Source organism: Eublepharis macularius, chromosome 11 (assembly GCF_028583425.1).
Source record: "Eublepharis macularius isolate TG4126 chromosome 11, MPM_Emac_v1.0, whole genome shotgun sequence".
In the NCBI taxonomy this organism is placed as follows: Eukaryota; Metazoa; Chordata; class Lepidosauria; order Squamata; family Eublepharidae; genus Eublepharis; species Eublepharis macularius.
Genome location: NC_072800.1, coordinates 93,856,673 through 93,873,057, shown reverse-complemented (window position 1 = coordinate 93,873,057; position 16,385 = coordinate 93,856,673). Strand labels below are relative to the sequence as shown.

Here is a 16,385-nt window from a genome sequence, read left to right as displayed (position 1 = left end):
CAGAGGCGGTTTGCCATTGCCTGTCTCTGCACCCCTGGTCTTCTTTGGAGTTCTCAAATTAGTAAGCAAGGCCAGCCCTGCTTCGCTTCCATGATCTGAGGAGATCAGGCTCACCTGGGCTACCCAGGTCAGGGCGAAATGAAATCCTGCCCTCGAGTCATAGCCGACTTATGGCAACCCCTGGTGGGGTTTTCAAGGCAGAGGTGGCTTGCCATTGCCTGCCTCTGCAGCCCTGGTCTTCAGTGGAGGTCTCCCATCCAATCACTTACCAAGGCCGGCCCTGCTTAGCTTCTGAGATCGGACAAGAACAGGCTCACCTGGGCTACCCAGGTCAGGGGGCAGGCTGTTCTAACCAACCATTATTTTCAAAAATTGGATATATATTTATTTCTGTTGTTCCAGCCTTCTTGGTTGCGCACGGTTTGTAGGGTAGTTGTTTTTCACTCCCCTTATTTGTTGTCTCTACCAACCAAATCCTGCTTTTTGGGGGGTTGGGGGGGAGACAGAGACCCATGTAAATTTAAGGATATATTTTAAAAGTCATTTCCCGAAACACAAGTACACAGCCTGGTGCTCGATACTTCAAAGGTATGCTTTCTACGTAGTCATCTGCTAAATCCATTCTCACCAACAGCAGCAGCAATGCCGAGCCCCATCTGTCCCCTGGGTTTTAATGTCAGAATGTCTATGAACATTCCATAACACCGCAGCAGCTGAGCCAATAGTGAGGGAGGTTTCATTTCAACAGAGGAAAGCCAGAGCTCTCAAAGCCAATAGTTATGGAGATTTCAGAGTGTTTCTGTCCCATTCCTTGTGAAGCCAAAGGACAAAATGATCATTTCCCTACAATCCGTGTTCCTTGCTTTAACCCAATACCTCCCTGGCTTTAGAAACCAACAATAGATTCTCCAAAGCTAGCTTTGATTTTACAAATAGGCATGTGGATTAATATTGTTGGTTAAACTCCTGGCTGTTTGCAATTGGCAAAAAGGCAGGAACACAACATTGAAACCGTTCATCAGCACTCAGGATCCGGGAACCTCTGCTTGTCTGTTTCTTTGTGGGTTTTTTATATAACAAACAGCGGGCCTGAAAACATGTGCCAGCAACACTTGGGGACCCCAGGACAGGCACGCAATTGCTAGGGGGTCTCCAGCAGGGGGGGGGGGCAACGGGGAGGGGAGGAAAACCACACAGGCTGCCCTGAGCTCCTTGGAGGAAGGGCGGGGGGGGGGAAGCAGAGAATCCCAACAGGTTAAAAATCAGCCACAGCCTTAAATATGCTTACAAGTCCCATCAGAACCAGCAAGTTTTGCTTCCCAGTAAAGAAAGTCAGGATCAGGCTGTCCAACCCCTTAAGTCCCTTCCATGCCAACCGACTGACAGATCTCAGCTTCAGCTCCCCCACCCCCACGCGCCAAACCTTCATGAACTGATGGGGAGACCAAACCCCAAGTGAAGGCTTGCCTGAGCAATACCGGGGACCCCCGTACGGCTGGCTGGGGCTATCCAGAAAAAGCAGCCCAGCCAAGGCAGAGCCCTGTGGGCTGGGAGCCCGCCGCAGAGGCGCCGCCGCCTGAAATTAGACACCAGCCAGTTTTTTTGTAATTCTCAGCAGTGCTATGGATTTTTCTGCCACTGGAAATGCAAACTCATTGCATCCATACCTGGCCAAGGGAAGAGGGCCAGGATAGCAAGGAGCCAAACGTGAGCATGCATTCAGGGCCACCCACTAACATGGGACAGGCAGCGGAGCAGCCCAGGGGAGGCAGCATTCCGGCCATCCCTCTTGTAGACGGCTGAGACCCTCCCCTTCATCTCCCTCCTCCTCCTCCTCAGCTACTTTGGAACATGGGCAGCATACTCAACAGCCCTGCATTTCACCGTTAGCAATCCAGGACTAGACAACACCAGTGACAGCTGAAACACCCCACCCACCCCCTTCACTGGGGAGAGTAAAGCCAAGTTCACACATGCAGGTGAAAGAGGCTGTTGTAATAATATAGATTAAAGCTCACTAATCAATACTAACCTCATACATAGTAACGGCTTGTATTCTAGGTGAACTTTTAAACTTTTCATGAACTGTCTGTGCATTTTTTTAGAGTGTTAGGTAACTAAAAGAGGTGCGTTTAAATCTTTTGACAGCTAATTAAAAATAGTGGACTCCATCTAGATTAATGTTTCTTTATCAGAGACTGGACCAATAGTGATCTAGTATCTTAACTCTTCCTGTCATTTCTCATGGATTTATGAATTCGTTTGCAAGCTAGCTATAACATCACTTTTGGCTAATTAGAAGGTTATACAATAGAAATTATGAATATTCAACAAAGCATTAAACCAATCATAGTTTGCTTATGCTATTATGTGAAAAGATCTTAGATATTTGCATATGGTAACCTATAAAACATGCTAATTTAGATAATGAGTTAGAGTTCTGTTTGGAAGAGATCTCATGAAGATTAGGTGAGATTCTTATCTTTGCAATGTAGGCTATGAAAATCTTAATGCATTTCATAAGAACTTTGATTATTTTTAAACTTAATAGTTAGGAAATGTTAGCAAATTTAATTGATTGCCTTTCTGTGTTCTAATCATATATTTTTAACTACTTCATTAAAAAAATAGAGTGTATTTTCAATTAAAGAAATAAACTCTAACAGGTGTCTGAGTATGTATTGTCGAAGGCTTTCACGGCCGGAGAACGATGGTTTTTGTGGGTTTTCCGGGCTGTATTGCCGTGGACCACGGCAATACAGCCCGGAAAACCCACAAAAACCAGGTGTCTGAGTACTTTGATTAAAAGCGGCAAAGCAATAAAAAACCTTTTACAAATAAATGTACTGAAAAGCAAACGGTTCAAAGAACAATTTTGCTTGACAGGTCTTGAACTAATTCCCGAACACTATCCAAAAGAAAAGCTAAATCTTTCCTTTGGAGTAGTGGAGGTTCAGACACAGGCAAGAGAGCCTGTTACAAGGCAGCAGAAGGGGCCGCGCCGTTTGAGACAGTAGATGGGAGATCTATGTTGAACTCCCTGCAAACGGAGAGCCAAAAGAGCAAGCCAAGAAGAGGTAGGATCTTTCCCCCTGCTTTGCTAGTTTTCTATTTGGAGGCAGTAGAAAAGAGCAAGAGTCCAGTAGCACCTCTAAGACTAACAACATTTGTGGTAGGGTACGAGCTTTCGTGAGTCACAGCTCACTTCTTCAGATAGGAAGAAGCAGTATTTGATATGGTGGAACATTCAGAGATGGAATCAGTTGCCTGCAGGCTGGTTTGTCTGTAGGGTTGCCAACTCCAGGTGGGGAAAATCCTGGAGACATGGAAGATGCAGCCTGTAGAGGATGGAGGGGTAGGGAGCTCAGCACCCTGTGATGCCATACAGTCTGCCCTCCAAAGCTGCCACTTTCTCCAGGGGAACTGATGCCTATAGTCTGGAGATCAGTGATAATCCCCAGGAGCATTCCAGGCCCCACCTGGAGGTTGGCAACAAATGGCAGTCTGTGCAATTAGAGATGGGCACGAACCGAAATACGAACCAAAATTAAGCACGAACCAGGCCGGTTCATGGTTCACGAACCACGGTTCATCAGATCCCATTTCTGACGAATCGCCATGAACTTTAGGCTGGTTTGTTTGGTTCGTTTTTTGGTTTGTCACTGCAGACAGCCTGGTGCCAATCAATCAGTCTCCTAGGCAACAGGGGATGGACTTCCTGCAGACCTTCTGCTGACCCAGAAGTGATGATTTTCTGACCTGGATGTGACATTTTCATGAACCAAATGAACCAGTTCGCGAACCAGGGGCAAGTTTGTGAAAGTTCGTGGTTTGTGGTTCGTGAAATCTGATGAACCACGAACCACATGGTTGAGTTTTTTTCTGGTTTGTGCCCATCTCTATGTGCAATCACCTCAAGGCTCTACTTCATTCCTACCTCATTTTCCTGCATGTGTGAACTTGGGCTGGGTTTGGATTTATACTCGCCTTTCTTAAAAGGTGTTTGGAAGGATTCCTTTCATGGATCCAGGAGGAGAGCCCTCATTTCCGCCATCTCTCTCACATCTCCGAGATTTTCCCCTCCTTCATCTTATCCTCATAACAGCTCTGTGAGGTAGGTCAGGCTGAGAGCAACCGGGCCAGGGGAGGGATTTGAACCCAGGTCTCTCCAGTCTTATCTGACACACACAACCACACCACACTGGTTCTCCTACTACAGCGTGCAAGCAGACAGCAAAGCGCTTTGGCGTATGGGCAGAGCATGTCTCATTCAATAATAACTGCAGCCCTAACACAATTACCTGCCTTGAGCAGACAGGGTGGAGCTTTTCCTATTAAAGAGTTCATCGTCAAAGCAAGCTAAGAATTAAGCACCAGAAATTACTACTACCAAGTAGCGTTCTATCCATCTTCTCGGCAATGCAATGCAAAAAGAAAGGTGACCAACCATAGTGCAGTGGTTAGAATATCAAACTAGGATCTGGAGAATGCAAACTCAACTCCTGTGTCCACTCACAAAACCCAAAAGCTGCCACAGCTGACAACACACCCTGCCCTTCTGCCACCAGCACAAATCTTCAAAAGTCCAGCACAAGTTCAAGGTCAATACCGTAACAGTACGGTTCAGAAAGATGCTTTAAAAGGGGGGAAGGGTGTAGACTGTGCTACTGCGTCTCGTGTGTAGTCCGTTGCTGTATTTATTTATTATTTATTCAATTTTTATACTGCTTCTCTTCAATTAAGATCTCAAAGCAGTTCGCAACAATTACAAAGGTTAAAAACAATACAAAAATATATAATATTCAATAAAATTGCAATAAAGCAGCCTAACGCAAATAGTTAAAAACCACTCTAGTCCCAACCTCAGCCTATAAAACCTGGCAAATAACATAAAAATTGCAGGTAGATAAAAATGCACAGCAATTTGTTCTGCCTCACAAAAAGATATTAGATAGCAAAGGCATGCCGGAATAGTTCTGCCTTGCAGAGTTTCCGAAACGTCAACAGGTCCGGCTGAGCATGAGTGCCTTTCGAAAGTGCATTCCAAAGGGAGGACGGCACCATCATAAAGGCCCTCTTCCCGGTGGAAGGAAGTCCACTGGACCTTGGGGCCCAGAACCACCAGTAAGCCCTGCAAAGATGAACAAAAGAGGAGGCTGGGTGTGTGTGTGTGGTTTGTAACAGGAGAGGCAGGTCTGAAGGTATGGGAGTCCCATGATGGGTACTATCCTACTATGCAATTTCTGCATTGTTCAATCATGTCACATTAATAATTATATTTTGGTTCAATCTCTGCTCAGTTTCAGATCTTCGCAATCCTACCTTGCTTATTTGATGTCCCACCCTGTTGACTGCATTGACTTTTACATGTAATCAGCACCGTTTCTCAGCCAGAAAGGCAGACTATATATAATACAAATAAAATTTTAAAAAATAAGATGCTGCTCAGCCTGAACAGAAAATCTGCGGGGCTGCAGGGAAGAATCCGTCGGCTGCCTCCGTTCCTTCCACCCATCCCAAGCCCCTATGAGAGATTCAAGGCTGAAGGCATTGGGGGGGGGGCTTTGTCCCCATGATGGTTTGAAGGACAAGGGCTAGTTAATGTGCTGCCCACCCCCTCCCATCAATGCCTCATCAGTTCCCTGTTCTATTGACCCTCCTGACTTGGGTACTTCCAAAATGCTAACTAAATGGCAGGAACAGGAACAGGGGAGGGTGCTAGTCCAGTGCCAGCTCCGAGTCAGGCCAAGAGCTACCTTCTCCCCCACCCCACCCCCGCCCCTGCTTTCATCTGCAGCTGCTATTGATCCAGCTCAGCCTCCAGCCCTCAGACTGCCTCACGCCAAGCGCCGCTCATTTCCCTGCAGGCCCTTCCGATCCCAGCCAAGAAGGTATTAAGGTGATGGCTGAGCCCAGCTGCAGTCAAGATCCGCTGCTGCGCGGCATGAACTCTCCTTGCATGGAAGGGAAGGGCGGCAAGGAATGCAATGCTACCTCCAGAATATGGGGGGGGGGGGTGCTCTATTGCTCCCCTCCAGCACATTCACTATGACGATTAGCATCCGTTGATGCGCATAACATGGAAGAGGGGAGTCAGGGGGACTCTCAGGGCCAAGCTACAAGTGACGCCTGACACAGGTTGGACACTTGTCAGCTTCCTTCAAGTTTTGATGGGAAATGTAGGCATCCTGGTCTTGCAGCTGTAATGGAGAACCAAGCTGTAAAACCAGGACGCCTACATTTCCCATCAAAACTTGAGGTAAGCTGACAAGTGTCCAACCTGTGTAAGATGTCACTTGTAGCTTGGCTCTCTGGCAGCTGCCCCAATACAACTTTGCCTAGGCCCAGCATTTCATTGGCCATGGGCAAAGCAGCTATGCAGGCTTAAATCCGCATGTACAGTTTGCTGGCAGGCCAACTGAGCCCACACAACTGTATGGGTAGCAGCCAGTCTTACACGCCCTCCTTCCCTTTTATGTTTTCAACTGCTGTTGTACTTGATGCCTACCTCCAAGTGGGGCCTGGAGATATCCCAGAATTACAACTGATCTCTGGAGTACGGCGATCAGTTCCTCGGGAAAAAATGAGAGCTTTGGAGGATGGACTCTATAGCAGCACATCTTTGGGAGCTTCCTCCCCTCCCCAACCCCCCATCCCCCGCTCCATCCCCAAATCCCCATGCACTTTCCAACCTGGGGTTGGAAACCCTAATATGTATTGTTCTAAAAACATTTTTTTTTAATTTAACTGCTCACTACTTTGAGCAAATTAATTGGGAGGACAGGTGGGATAAAGATGGTTTTAGAAAACAAAACAGCTGAGATCCCGGTACATGCAGAGTTGCACAAGGACGGTCTTTTGCCTTGGCTCAAGCCTCAGTCACTGAACCTGCAGGAAACGGGGTGGGACCCTCAGGAGCAGGCAGAGGCCCAGAGGCGGCCTTTGCACCCACACTGTCATTTTTTGAGGAGCCATTTAGCTCTCTTTCTGGAGGCAGGAGCCAAACGGGCCAAATATCTGCTGCATGCCAGTGGCCTTCTTGCCTCTGGGATAGCCAACAGGACTGGGTGAAGGCTGGGGCAGAAGCTTTTCATGTACAAGATGGCAGGAGGGTCACGATCCTGCTCCTGTGTAGAGCCATTCCCATCCCCCAGGGAAGGGAGAGGAGATTCCCATCACCCCACCAATCCGCAACAGGACTGGCAGGATGGAAGCCTCAAAAAGGCCGGGAGAATGGCATGGCCCAGGACCTCGAATAAGCCTGAGGATTTTCTTGTGTGTGTGAGTGGGGCGGGGAGGGAGGCAGTATCCAGCCCAAGCCTCTTTAGAATGGGACCCATCCCAGACCCCTGCTTGTCCTGCCTGCCTGCACCCTCAGAGCGGAAAGGAGTCAAAGACCAGGATCCCCATCCAAACCCAGCGCTGGTTTATGGAGATCCAAAGCAAGCCTAAGCATGTTTACACAGAAGCAAGGCCCAAAGGGCTTCCAACTAGCATGCTTGGGAATCATAGGGGAGGGAAAATAGTAAAGAGTCCGGTAGCACCTTTAAGACTAACCAACTTTATGGCAGCATAAGCTTTCAAGAACCACAGCTCTCTTCATCAGATGCAATTTTATTGCAGCATAAGCTTTCGAGAACCACAGCTCTCTTCATCAGATGCAATTGTATTGCAGCATAAGCTTTCGAGAACCACAGCTCTCTTTGTCAGATGCAACTTTATTGTAGCATAAGCTTTTGAGGACCACAGCTTTATTGTAACATAAGCTTTCATGAACCATGGTGCATCTGATGAAAAGAGCTGTGGTTCTTGAAAGCTTACAATAAAGTTGGTTAGTCTTAAAGGTGCTACTGGACTCTTTACTATTTTGCAACTGCAGACTAACACGGCTCACTCCTCTGGATAAGGAAGGGATGCATTTAAGAGAAAAACTACTACAAGAGAAATGAAATAAGAACGGTATAGCATTTGGGTGGCAGCAGCACGCTATTCCAGTGATAACAGCCTCTGCCCCCACCGGGGATTTCCAGCCCAGAGCTTTCCCACACACACAGGGCTTCCCTTTGGGATTATGAAGCGCCACCAGTTAAACCTGGTTAACTGTTAGGTCAGACAAGAATCTGAGGGATTTGAGTTCAACTCCCTACACAGAGTTTCATTTTATTATTTTATTAATTTTTTGAAATCATTCCTTCCCTCTTTCTGGAATAGCAACCCAACAGTTTCAAAAAAGCATTTCAAAATCAAGCTCCCGCAGACCCAGGGACAGCTTCACAGCAAGAGCAGGGCCAAACGGGTCCAAAGTGCTCTCAACGTATGACAAAAAAGGGCTACATCCCTCGCTTACCATTCAAGCCCTCCCCCACCCCCCACCCCACCCCCTCCCGAGAAGCCCAAGCAAAGAGCTCTGAGTTACCTCCCATCGGGAGCAGGTGGGGGGGATGCCGCCGAGCCATCAAAGAATCCATCTCTCCGCTTCCCGTTCCTTGGGAGCAGCTCCCAACAAGAGCCCGCCTGCCCCGCACACACACACACCCCGGACAGAATGCTGAAAAGGCACCTCTGCAGGATTTCAGCTTTTATCAGTTGTGAGAAAGGGCTGGACCTTGGAAGCTGCAATGGTTCTTGGGAGGGGAGGAGGCTCGGATCCTTCAGGCGAAAGGAGGGGGTCGCCTTGTAGCGTTAAAGAGAAAGACGGGGGCAGGGGAAGAGGCTGCTTGGCTTTTAAGCGCTTTCCGCAGATGCCTACCCCAGGCAGGCTGAGCATATGCCTGTCTACTCAAAAGTAAGTCCCAATGCACTCCATGGGGCTTACTCGCAGGTAGACATGCCCAGGGTTACCAATCTCTTTCTGCTGCCTTTCCTTTGAATGATGGCATCTTCATGGGGTTGGAAGACAGAGGCTAGTTAATTGCTGGATTGTGGGAAGGGGCTTCAAGCTCTCCCCACACACACACACTGCTCTCCCACCCTCTTATTACTGTCCCAGAACAGTCAACTTGTGAGCTCTGGCAGGAGAGGTGGGGACAGGCAGAGGCATCCTATCTACTGTCCAACAGACTTACCAACAAATTCCTTGCTGGCTAAATTTTCTCCCAGCACTCCTGTGCTTTTAACATAGGCGTAACAGGCAGGAATCCAGCAGATGAAGTTTTCCTTACTACTTTGTCTGCAAGCTGCCCAAAGCATCACCTGTTGAATTTCTGCCTGTCGTGCTTCTGTCAAAGGCACTGGAACCCTGCTAGGTGGAAAAACAACCCGCCCAGTTAGCAGCCCTTCTTAAGCAGCTTCCAGTCCCTTCTCCATTAATGGCCACTGCCCTTCACATAAAGCATCCTTCGCTTCCAGACACTGCATTGCTTGGCTTATAAATAAATAAAGTCCCAGCTTCCATTAAAAAGTCAAACAGCAGCTCTAGAATTAATAATGCAATTGAAGAACTGGAAGCATCAAGTACTCATGGTGGAGAATCCTGGGGAGGGAAAGGACCTTGGCATGGCATAATTCCATAGAGTCCACCCCCCAAAGTAGCCATTTTCTCCAGGTGAACTGATCTCTGAGGCCTGGAGACCAGTTGTAATTCCGGGAGATCTCCAGCCACTACCTGGAGGCTGGCAACCCTGGGTGAGCCTGATCTCATCCGATCTCAGAAGCTAAGCAGGGTTGGCCTTGGTTAGTAAGTGGATGGGAGACCTCCAACAAAGACCACAGTTGTGGACAGAGGCACGCCATGGCAAACCACCTCTGTTAGTCTCTTGCTATGAAAACCTCAGCAGGGGTCGCCATAAGTCAGCTATGACTTGACGGCACTCTGCACCACTAAAAAGGTCAGGCAACAGTCCCTAAGCGGCCCGTCTGGACCTGATTTAGTTAGAAATATTGGGATATTGCTTTGCTTTGAGAGCAAAAGTAAAATCATGGGGCAATTTAAAAGCTAATAAATATGTTAGTCTTCAAGAAGTCCCAGGAATTTTCTTGTACTTTGCTGCTATAGACTGACAAGGCACTGGGTGTTGTGCACTGTGAGAGTGTTGGCTTTCGCATTGCATCCTGGGAAGGAGAAATGATGTCACGGAGCGCTCCCCTCTCCCCATATTCCCCCCCCCCTCCACATTCATGCACACAACCAGAAACGAAGATTGGAATTGAAAGAATGGAATTTAAGAAAGCCTGGGAGAAATGGTTGCCAACAGCCTGGACAAAAAATGACTCTGTCCCTTTAATACAGCCTTAAGACTATATTTACCAGGTGATAGTTACCTCCATGCGGTGAAAAGATCCAGCTGCCCATTTCCATGCATTGAGCCTTTATTAAAGGGACAGGACATTTTTCTGGCCCTGTTGCCAACCCAGTAGGAAGGGAGAACAGGTTTTGTTTTAGTTGCTGTTCATACGCAAGAAGTTTTAAGACAGAACCTGGAAGTATTACAAGGTGTCAGAAGTGGAGAATTGGGAGGGCACTCAATTAAGCCAAAGGATATTTTTTTGCTAGACTCGGAAGACAAGGAAGCAGCGAGAGCCACGACGCATGGGGGTGGAGGTGGGGGATGAGGTGGCCTGCCCCACCATGACATTTTCACGAGCCAAAATCCCCCCCCGCCAAACACCCCCCCCCCCCATGCAGCAGTCTCAAGAAGGACGGAGCCCCCATAGCATTACGTTTTTGAAAATTAAAGATCCAGGCTGTGAAATGGCACCATAGGATGTCCCCGTAGCAGATACGGTATCATCCAGTTTAGCCCTTAGAGAACGCTGCACAAGACATTTTAGTTGCTGCTCATATTAAAGCTGCTTTAAGCCATTCCTCATTCAGTTCATCTACTTGTGGATCAAGAAATATTGTAAGATTCGGTATTGTAAATCCCCAGGAGGAAAGATTAATCCTGATCACCAGCAGGCCTCCCAGTCTCCTGGCAAGTAAAAGGGTCAATCCACCCCTCTGTAAATCTCCCACAGACTCCGAGAAAAATTAAGGAAACTAGCCAGAAGCTACAACAGAAGTTTTTAAAGGTGGGAAATGGAAGAGAGGAGGTGTCTGTGGGAAAGGACTTTTCCAAGCTTCTAGACGCAGTTTAATTCGTTAACAAAGCATCAAAATCCACTTTAAAGAGAGATTTTTCTTCCCCTGTTCTGGTAAATTGTTTTAAAGTAGATCTTTGTTTTTTAAGTGGTTAGAAGATGGCATCGGGGAAGCAGAAAAGCAGAAGTGGAGGGGAGATTTCCCTAGAGGAAAGAGGTTATAAGCTAGCCCCCGATTTGAAAATCCTGCCAAGTTTTTGTGTAGAAGACACTTGCTCATGTATTTGGTGCATATGGAGGCACGAGATTGGGGCTACTCAGGGGTGATAGAAAAGCCTGTTCAGAGATACTTTTTTTTCTATACCTGAGGCCTGGAGGAGAAAACAAACTTCTGGGCTAGAAAGCTTATGAGCCCTTAAACAGCCACTTGGCATGCCTTCTGTCTGTGTGGCTCCTTTCCAGGGATGTTGGTTATAACCTAGATCCTGAACCACCTCTCTAAATCCAAATATCAATGCCCCCAGGGCTAAGCTTTGCACTGTAAGTAACTCTGGCTTTCAACACTGTCTTCAGACAGGTGAGGTGAAACAATAGAAAGTCTCCCAGGTTATCCTATTATCTGCCTCATCGTCTGGGGGAATCCCAGAAACTCCTTCAAGCTCTGCTCCTTCTCTGTTCTGCATTCTCCATCCAACGTGTCTTCTTGCAGGAGGATTCTTTTCTTGGCCACTATCGGCATAGGACCAGTTTCTTGCCTAGGAAAAAGTTCCCATGCACAAGAGCACACATCCTCTCTCTCTTACACACAAACAAAACAAGATGGTCTTCCCCAGCCCTGCTTTCTGTGCTCCCCCGTGCAGAAAAGGGACAGGGCTTTTTCAGTGGTGGCACCTTGTCTTTGGAATGCCCTCTTCTGGAGGCTCATGACGCCTTACTTGCCTGTAAATGCCAGACCAAAACACTTTTTAAAATCCAGGTTTCTAACTAAGGAGTTCCCACTTTAAAAGCTGATTTTATGCTTTGGGGTATCATTTTAGGCAGCTGAATGTAGTTCTAGGCAGTTCTAATGGCCCTGGCTTGTTTTAATAACTGATTAGCCATTGGTAGTATTTATGTAGCTGTTTTTATTCTTTAATTGCATAATTTTTACTTGTCTCTGAGCAGGAGGCGTAAAAATCTTCTAAACAAATCTCCCTTCCCGAACAATAATGCTAGGAAAAGTGGGAGGAGGAAAAAAGACCCGACACAGGATGGGTTGACTCAATAAAGGAAGCCACGGCCTTCTTTACAGGGTCTGGATGTGACTGGATGGCACATAGCACACACCCTAAAGGTATCTTTCACTCTAGGAGTTTATTATTCCGAGGCAAAAATCTGTAAGCTGGTTACACTGTCCTAAAACTAGCTGTGTCCCATCAGAGCAGTGACTGACTGCCTTTCACATTGCTTGTTTGCAGAAACGGAGTCATTCGTTGCTGACGTGGCCCATATTAATTCGTAATCGTGCTCTGTAGTTAAGAGCTGCCGTACCATAGCGGCCAAGACAATACCCCGTGAGCCGAGAAGCTGCTCATTCAAATCTCACTTTTGTCACAAATCCACTACATGGCCTTAGTCCAGTAACACGGCATTTTCTGGGGAAAATATGCATCAGAAAACTTCCCACCTCCACTCCTTTGATCAAGGCACTTAAGCGTCTGTCTTTCTGTCCTGCAATGGGAAGATAACAGCCTGCAAGGTGGAACTGTTGCTGCAGGCCTTTAACCAGCCATGATGTATCATGGGATCTTTACCACCCGGCTGTGTGTGTTTGTTTTATTGCCTTCGACAATACATGTTTTACTATTGGTTGTATTCTTGTGGGACCCCCTCAACTGTAGAGACATGGCCTTTAGTTTTAATATATTTATTGTTTTTAATGTTGTAAATGCTTCGGGCCCCATTCGAGGGACAGGCAGTATAGAAGTCTAATAAAAATTAAATAAATAGGTTGGTCTTCTTCAAGGGGATATTGTCAGGTGGACTGATTTTTACCAGTTCTGCTCTTGCGCCTTCAACAGCAAGCTGTAAAGGAGCAGGTCCAGGAAGGAAGTTGGCAACCTTGTCTGACTAGAATCCCAATTTTGTTTTAATTGCCAACATTCAGTGGGTGCGCGTTTGCTCTGCCCTGGCTGAGGGGGAAATCCTGCCCAGAACAAGAATCAGACGGAGCTGTGAGTAAGAACTGAAGGGCAGCAGGAGAAGGAGGATTTCTGGACGGGAATAGCCAAGGGTCTGGTGCCGGTCAAGGCCTGGAAAGTCGATTATGCCCCAGTCCCCGTCCTGCCTTGGCTGGGGGTGGGGGACCTCTCTCTCTGATCCCTGCTAATCCCTGCTGGATTTTCCGGCCCCCAAGAGAACTGGCCAGAGGGTCACGCCCTCTCAGGAGGCCTGAGGCAGAGGCTGCCGTAAGGGAGGGAGGGATCCACTTCACCACGTGGTCTGCAAGACCAAAGAGGGAATTATGGGATGGGGGGACGGCACCACCACACCTGGCCCTCAAGCTCGGGTGTAAATGGGACATCACAGGCCTCTAGGAGTCAAGGAAGAGGCCCTTCCTGCACAATAAAACGTCTCATAGAGACAGATCAAGATGGGTAGCCGTCTGTTGCAGTAGGAAAGAGCAAGAGTCCAGTAGCACCTATAAGACTAAAAAAATTGTAGCAAGGTATGAGCTTTAGTGAGTCACAGATCACTTCTTCAGAACTCGCTTCTGAAGAAGTGAGCTGCAGCTCACGAAAGCTCACACCCTACCACAAATTCTGTTAGTCTTATAGGTGCTACTGGACTCTTGTTCTTTTCTAATAAAATCTCTAGCACCTTAAAGACCAACAGCATTTGTTTCAAGATGAGCTTTCAGGAGCTCAGCAACTCATACTGAAATAAAGGTTGTTAGTCTCAAATGTGCCACTGGGCTTTTGTTTTATTTTGCTACCAACAGCTACCCCTCTGTCATTTTTGCAGACAGCCTGGATCCAGCTCTCGCTCTCTGTAGAAAAATGGAGCCCTGGGACAGGCTTCCATCAACTTCGAGAGATACAAGCAGACTGCTCCAATGCTCTTGATCGGGACTCCCACTTGAGAGATTTACAACAAGCATTTTTGGGGCTACAGTACCCACCAAATGAAGTGAGGAAACAAATCAACAGGGCCAGACTAGTACCCAGAAACAGTCTGCTCCAGGACAAACCTAAAGGAACTAACAACAGAACACCACTGGTTGTCACCTATAGCTCCCAGCTCAAACCCATCCAACGTATCATCAGTGAGCTACAACCCATCCTGGAAAATGATACCTCTCTCTCAGAAGCCCTGGGTGGAAGACCTTTCCTTGCCTACAGACAGCCCCCCAACCTTAAACAACTTCTCACTCACAACCATGAATCGGCCAGCAGAGTCACCAGCACAGGTACCAGGCCCTGCAACAGACCCAGATGCCAGCTCTGCCCCTATATCTACCCAGGGAATACAATTACAGGACCCAATGGCATCAACTACACTGTCTCTGGCTCTTACAGCTGCTCATCCTCCAATCTGATATATGCCCTCGTGTGCCAACAATGTCCATCTGCTCTGTACATTGGACAAACCACCCAACCTCTACGCAAAAGAATAAATGGACACAAATCTGACATTAGAAATGGCAACGTCCAGAAACCAGTGGGAGAACACTTCAATCTACCAGGACATTCCATCAAAGACTTAAAGGTCGCTGTAGTTCAACAGAAACCTTTCAAAAACAAAATCCAACGGGAGGCTGCTGAATTGGAATTCATATGTAAATTTGACTCTGTCAAGCTGGGACTGAATAGGGACTATGAATGGTTATCTCATTATCAGAGGTAACTGATTTCCTCAACAGAAGCAAACTGATCTCCATATCAGAAGCTACTGTTTGCATCTACTCCGCCCTCCCCTTTCCTCCTCTATATCTGACCAGTTTCTTTTTGCCCTCCATGCATCTGGCGAAGAGAACTGTGATTCTCGAAAGCTTATGCTACAATAAAATTGGTTAGTCTTAAAGGTGCTACTGGACTCTTTTTGATTTTGCTACTACAGACTAACACGGCTAACTTCTCTGAAGCAGACTTTACTCTCTCCAGTCTGAGTAGAGACTGACGATTTCTCCCACCCCACAGCTCCCTTCCAACTTGATGGAGATCTTGGGTCTCTCTAACCTTCCCTTGCACAGCCTGTTCCGCCCCTTGCACTCTCTGAAAGAGCACGGCCAATCACAGCCAAGCTACAAGCGACGAATGACACTTGCCTGGCAAGTGAACAGACTCACGTGTATTCCTCCCTCTTCACTTGCCATTCACTTGCGCTCCGCTTGATCAAGTGAACAGGGAGGAATACACGTGAGTCTGTTCACTTGCCAGGCAAGTGTCATTCGTCACTTGTAGCTTGGCTCTCAGCCATATTCTTTGGAGGCCTTGGGTTCAAATACTGCCATCTTAGACAGAGTCTGCCCGCTTGTCCAGGTTGCTCAGGATTTCTGTAGCAGCCCTCCAAGATCTCCAGAAAAGAAGGGTTTTTCCAAGAGCTGCTGCTATTTTCTGGAGATCTTGGCCCGCTGCAGAGATAATCCTGAGCTACCTGGGCAGCAGCCCGACTCTGTTTAAGACAGCTTCAAGTGTTACTGTGTTTATGAAACAGCATTTCGGCGTTTGCTGGGCGGGGGCTTCTCTCAACATAACTTTCTCCTGTAAGCAATAAGTAAGCAAGAAACAATCTGATCGTTTGCTTCATTTTGCCCAGATTCCCTTTTTAAAACGGTGTGGATTGAGTGACTGGGGTGGGGATGGACAGACCAAACTGGGGGGAGCCTCTTTTGAATGGCCCCTAAAGCCTTCCAAAGCCGGGCCGTGTGCTGGAAGCGCCAGCCGGGAGCGCCTGATGTCGGAGTCAGCAATCTCATTGCTCCAGGGAGGGAGGGGGGAGCTGGGGAAGCTGCTGGTGTTGCAGTTCCAGCACAGGAAACAGGGGGGGTTCAGCCCTCCACAACCCGCCCCCCCCACCGCCGCCCGCATCAACCATCACTCAAGTTTCCAAACAGTAAAATAATTCAAGGCCGACATTACCTGCATGACTCATCAAATAGATGAGCAATCTTAATGTCTTATGGCTACGGTTATTTCACTGCAAACGCCGATGGCTGCCTGAGCTTCCTTCCCTCATTCCTCCCTGCTCAGGACTCGTCTCCTCCTCCTCTGCCACCTTGGGATGCCCCCAGGGTCTCTTGTCCTCTCCAGCAGCTCCACTCTTTCGCTCCGTGTATGCTCAGCCAGCGACGCCAACCCTCTCCTGCCTGCCTGCCCCCGGGTCCC

At 47.7% G+C, this 16,385-nt stretch overlaps 1 protein-coding gene across 1 annotated transcript in view; it reads right to left on the bottom strand.

The window, feature by feature from the left end:
• The window catches only part of LOC129337517 (NAC-alpha domain-containing protein 1-like), a 32,094-nt gene extending 15,926 nt beyond the window's left edge, over positions 1-16,168 (bottom strand). Inside the window, exon 1 of the mRNA XM_054991278.1 lies at positions 16,140-16,168. Coding sequence (XP_054847253.1) covers positions 16,140-16,152 — 13 coding nt within the window. The 5' untranslated portion in view covers positions 16,153-16,168. The remainder of the gene's footprint in view (positions 1-16,139) is intronic.
• Positions 16,169-16,385: the final 217 nt, after the last annotated feature.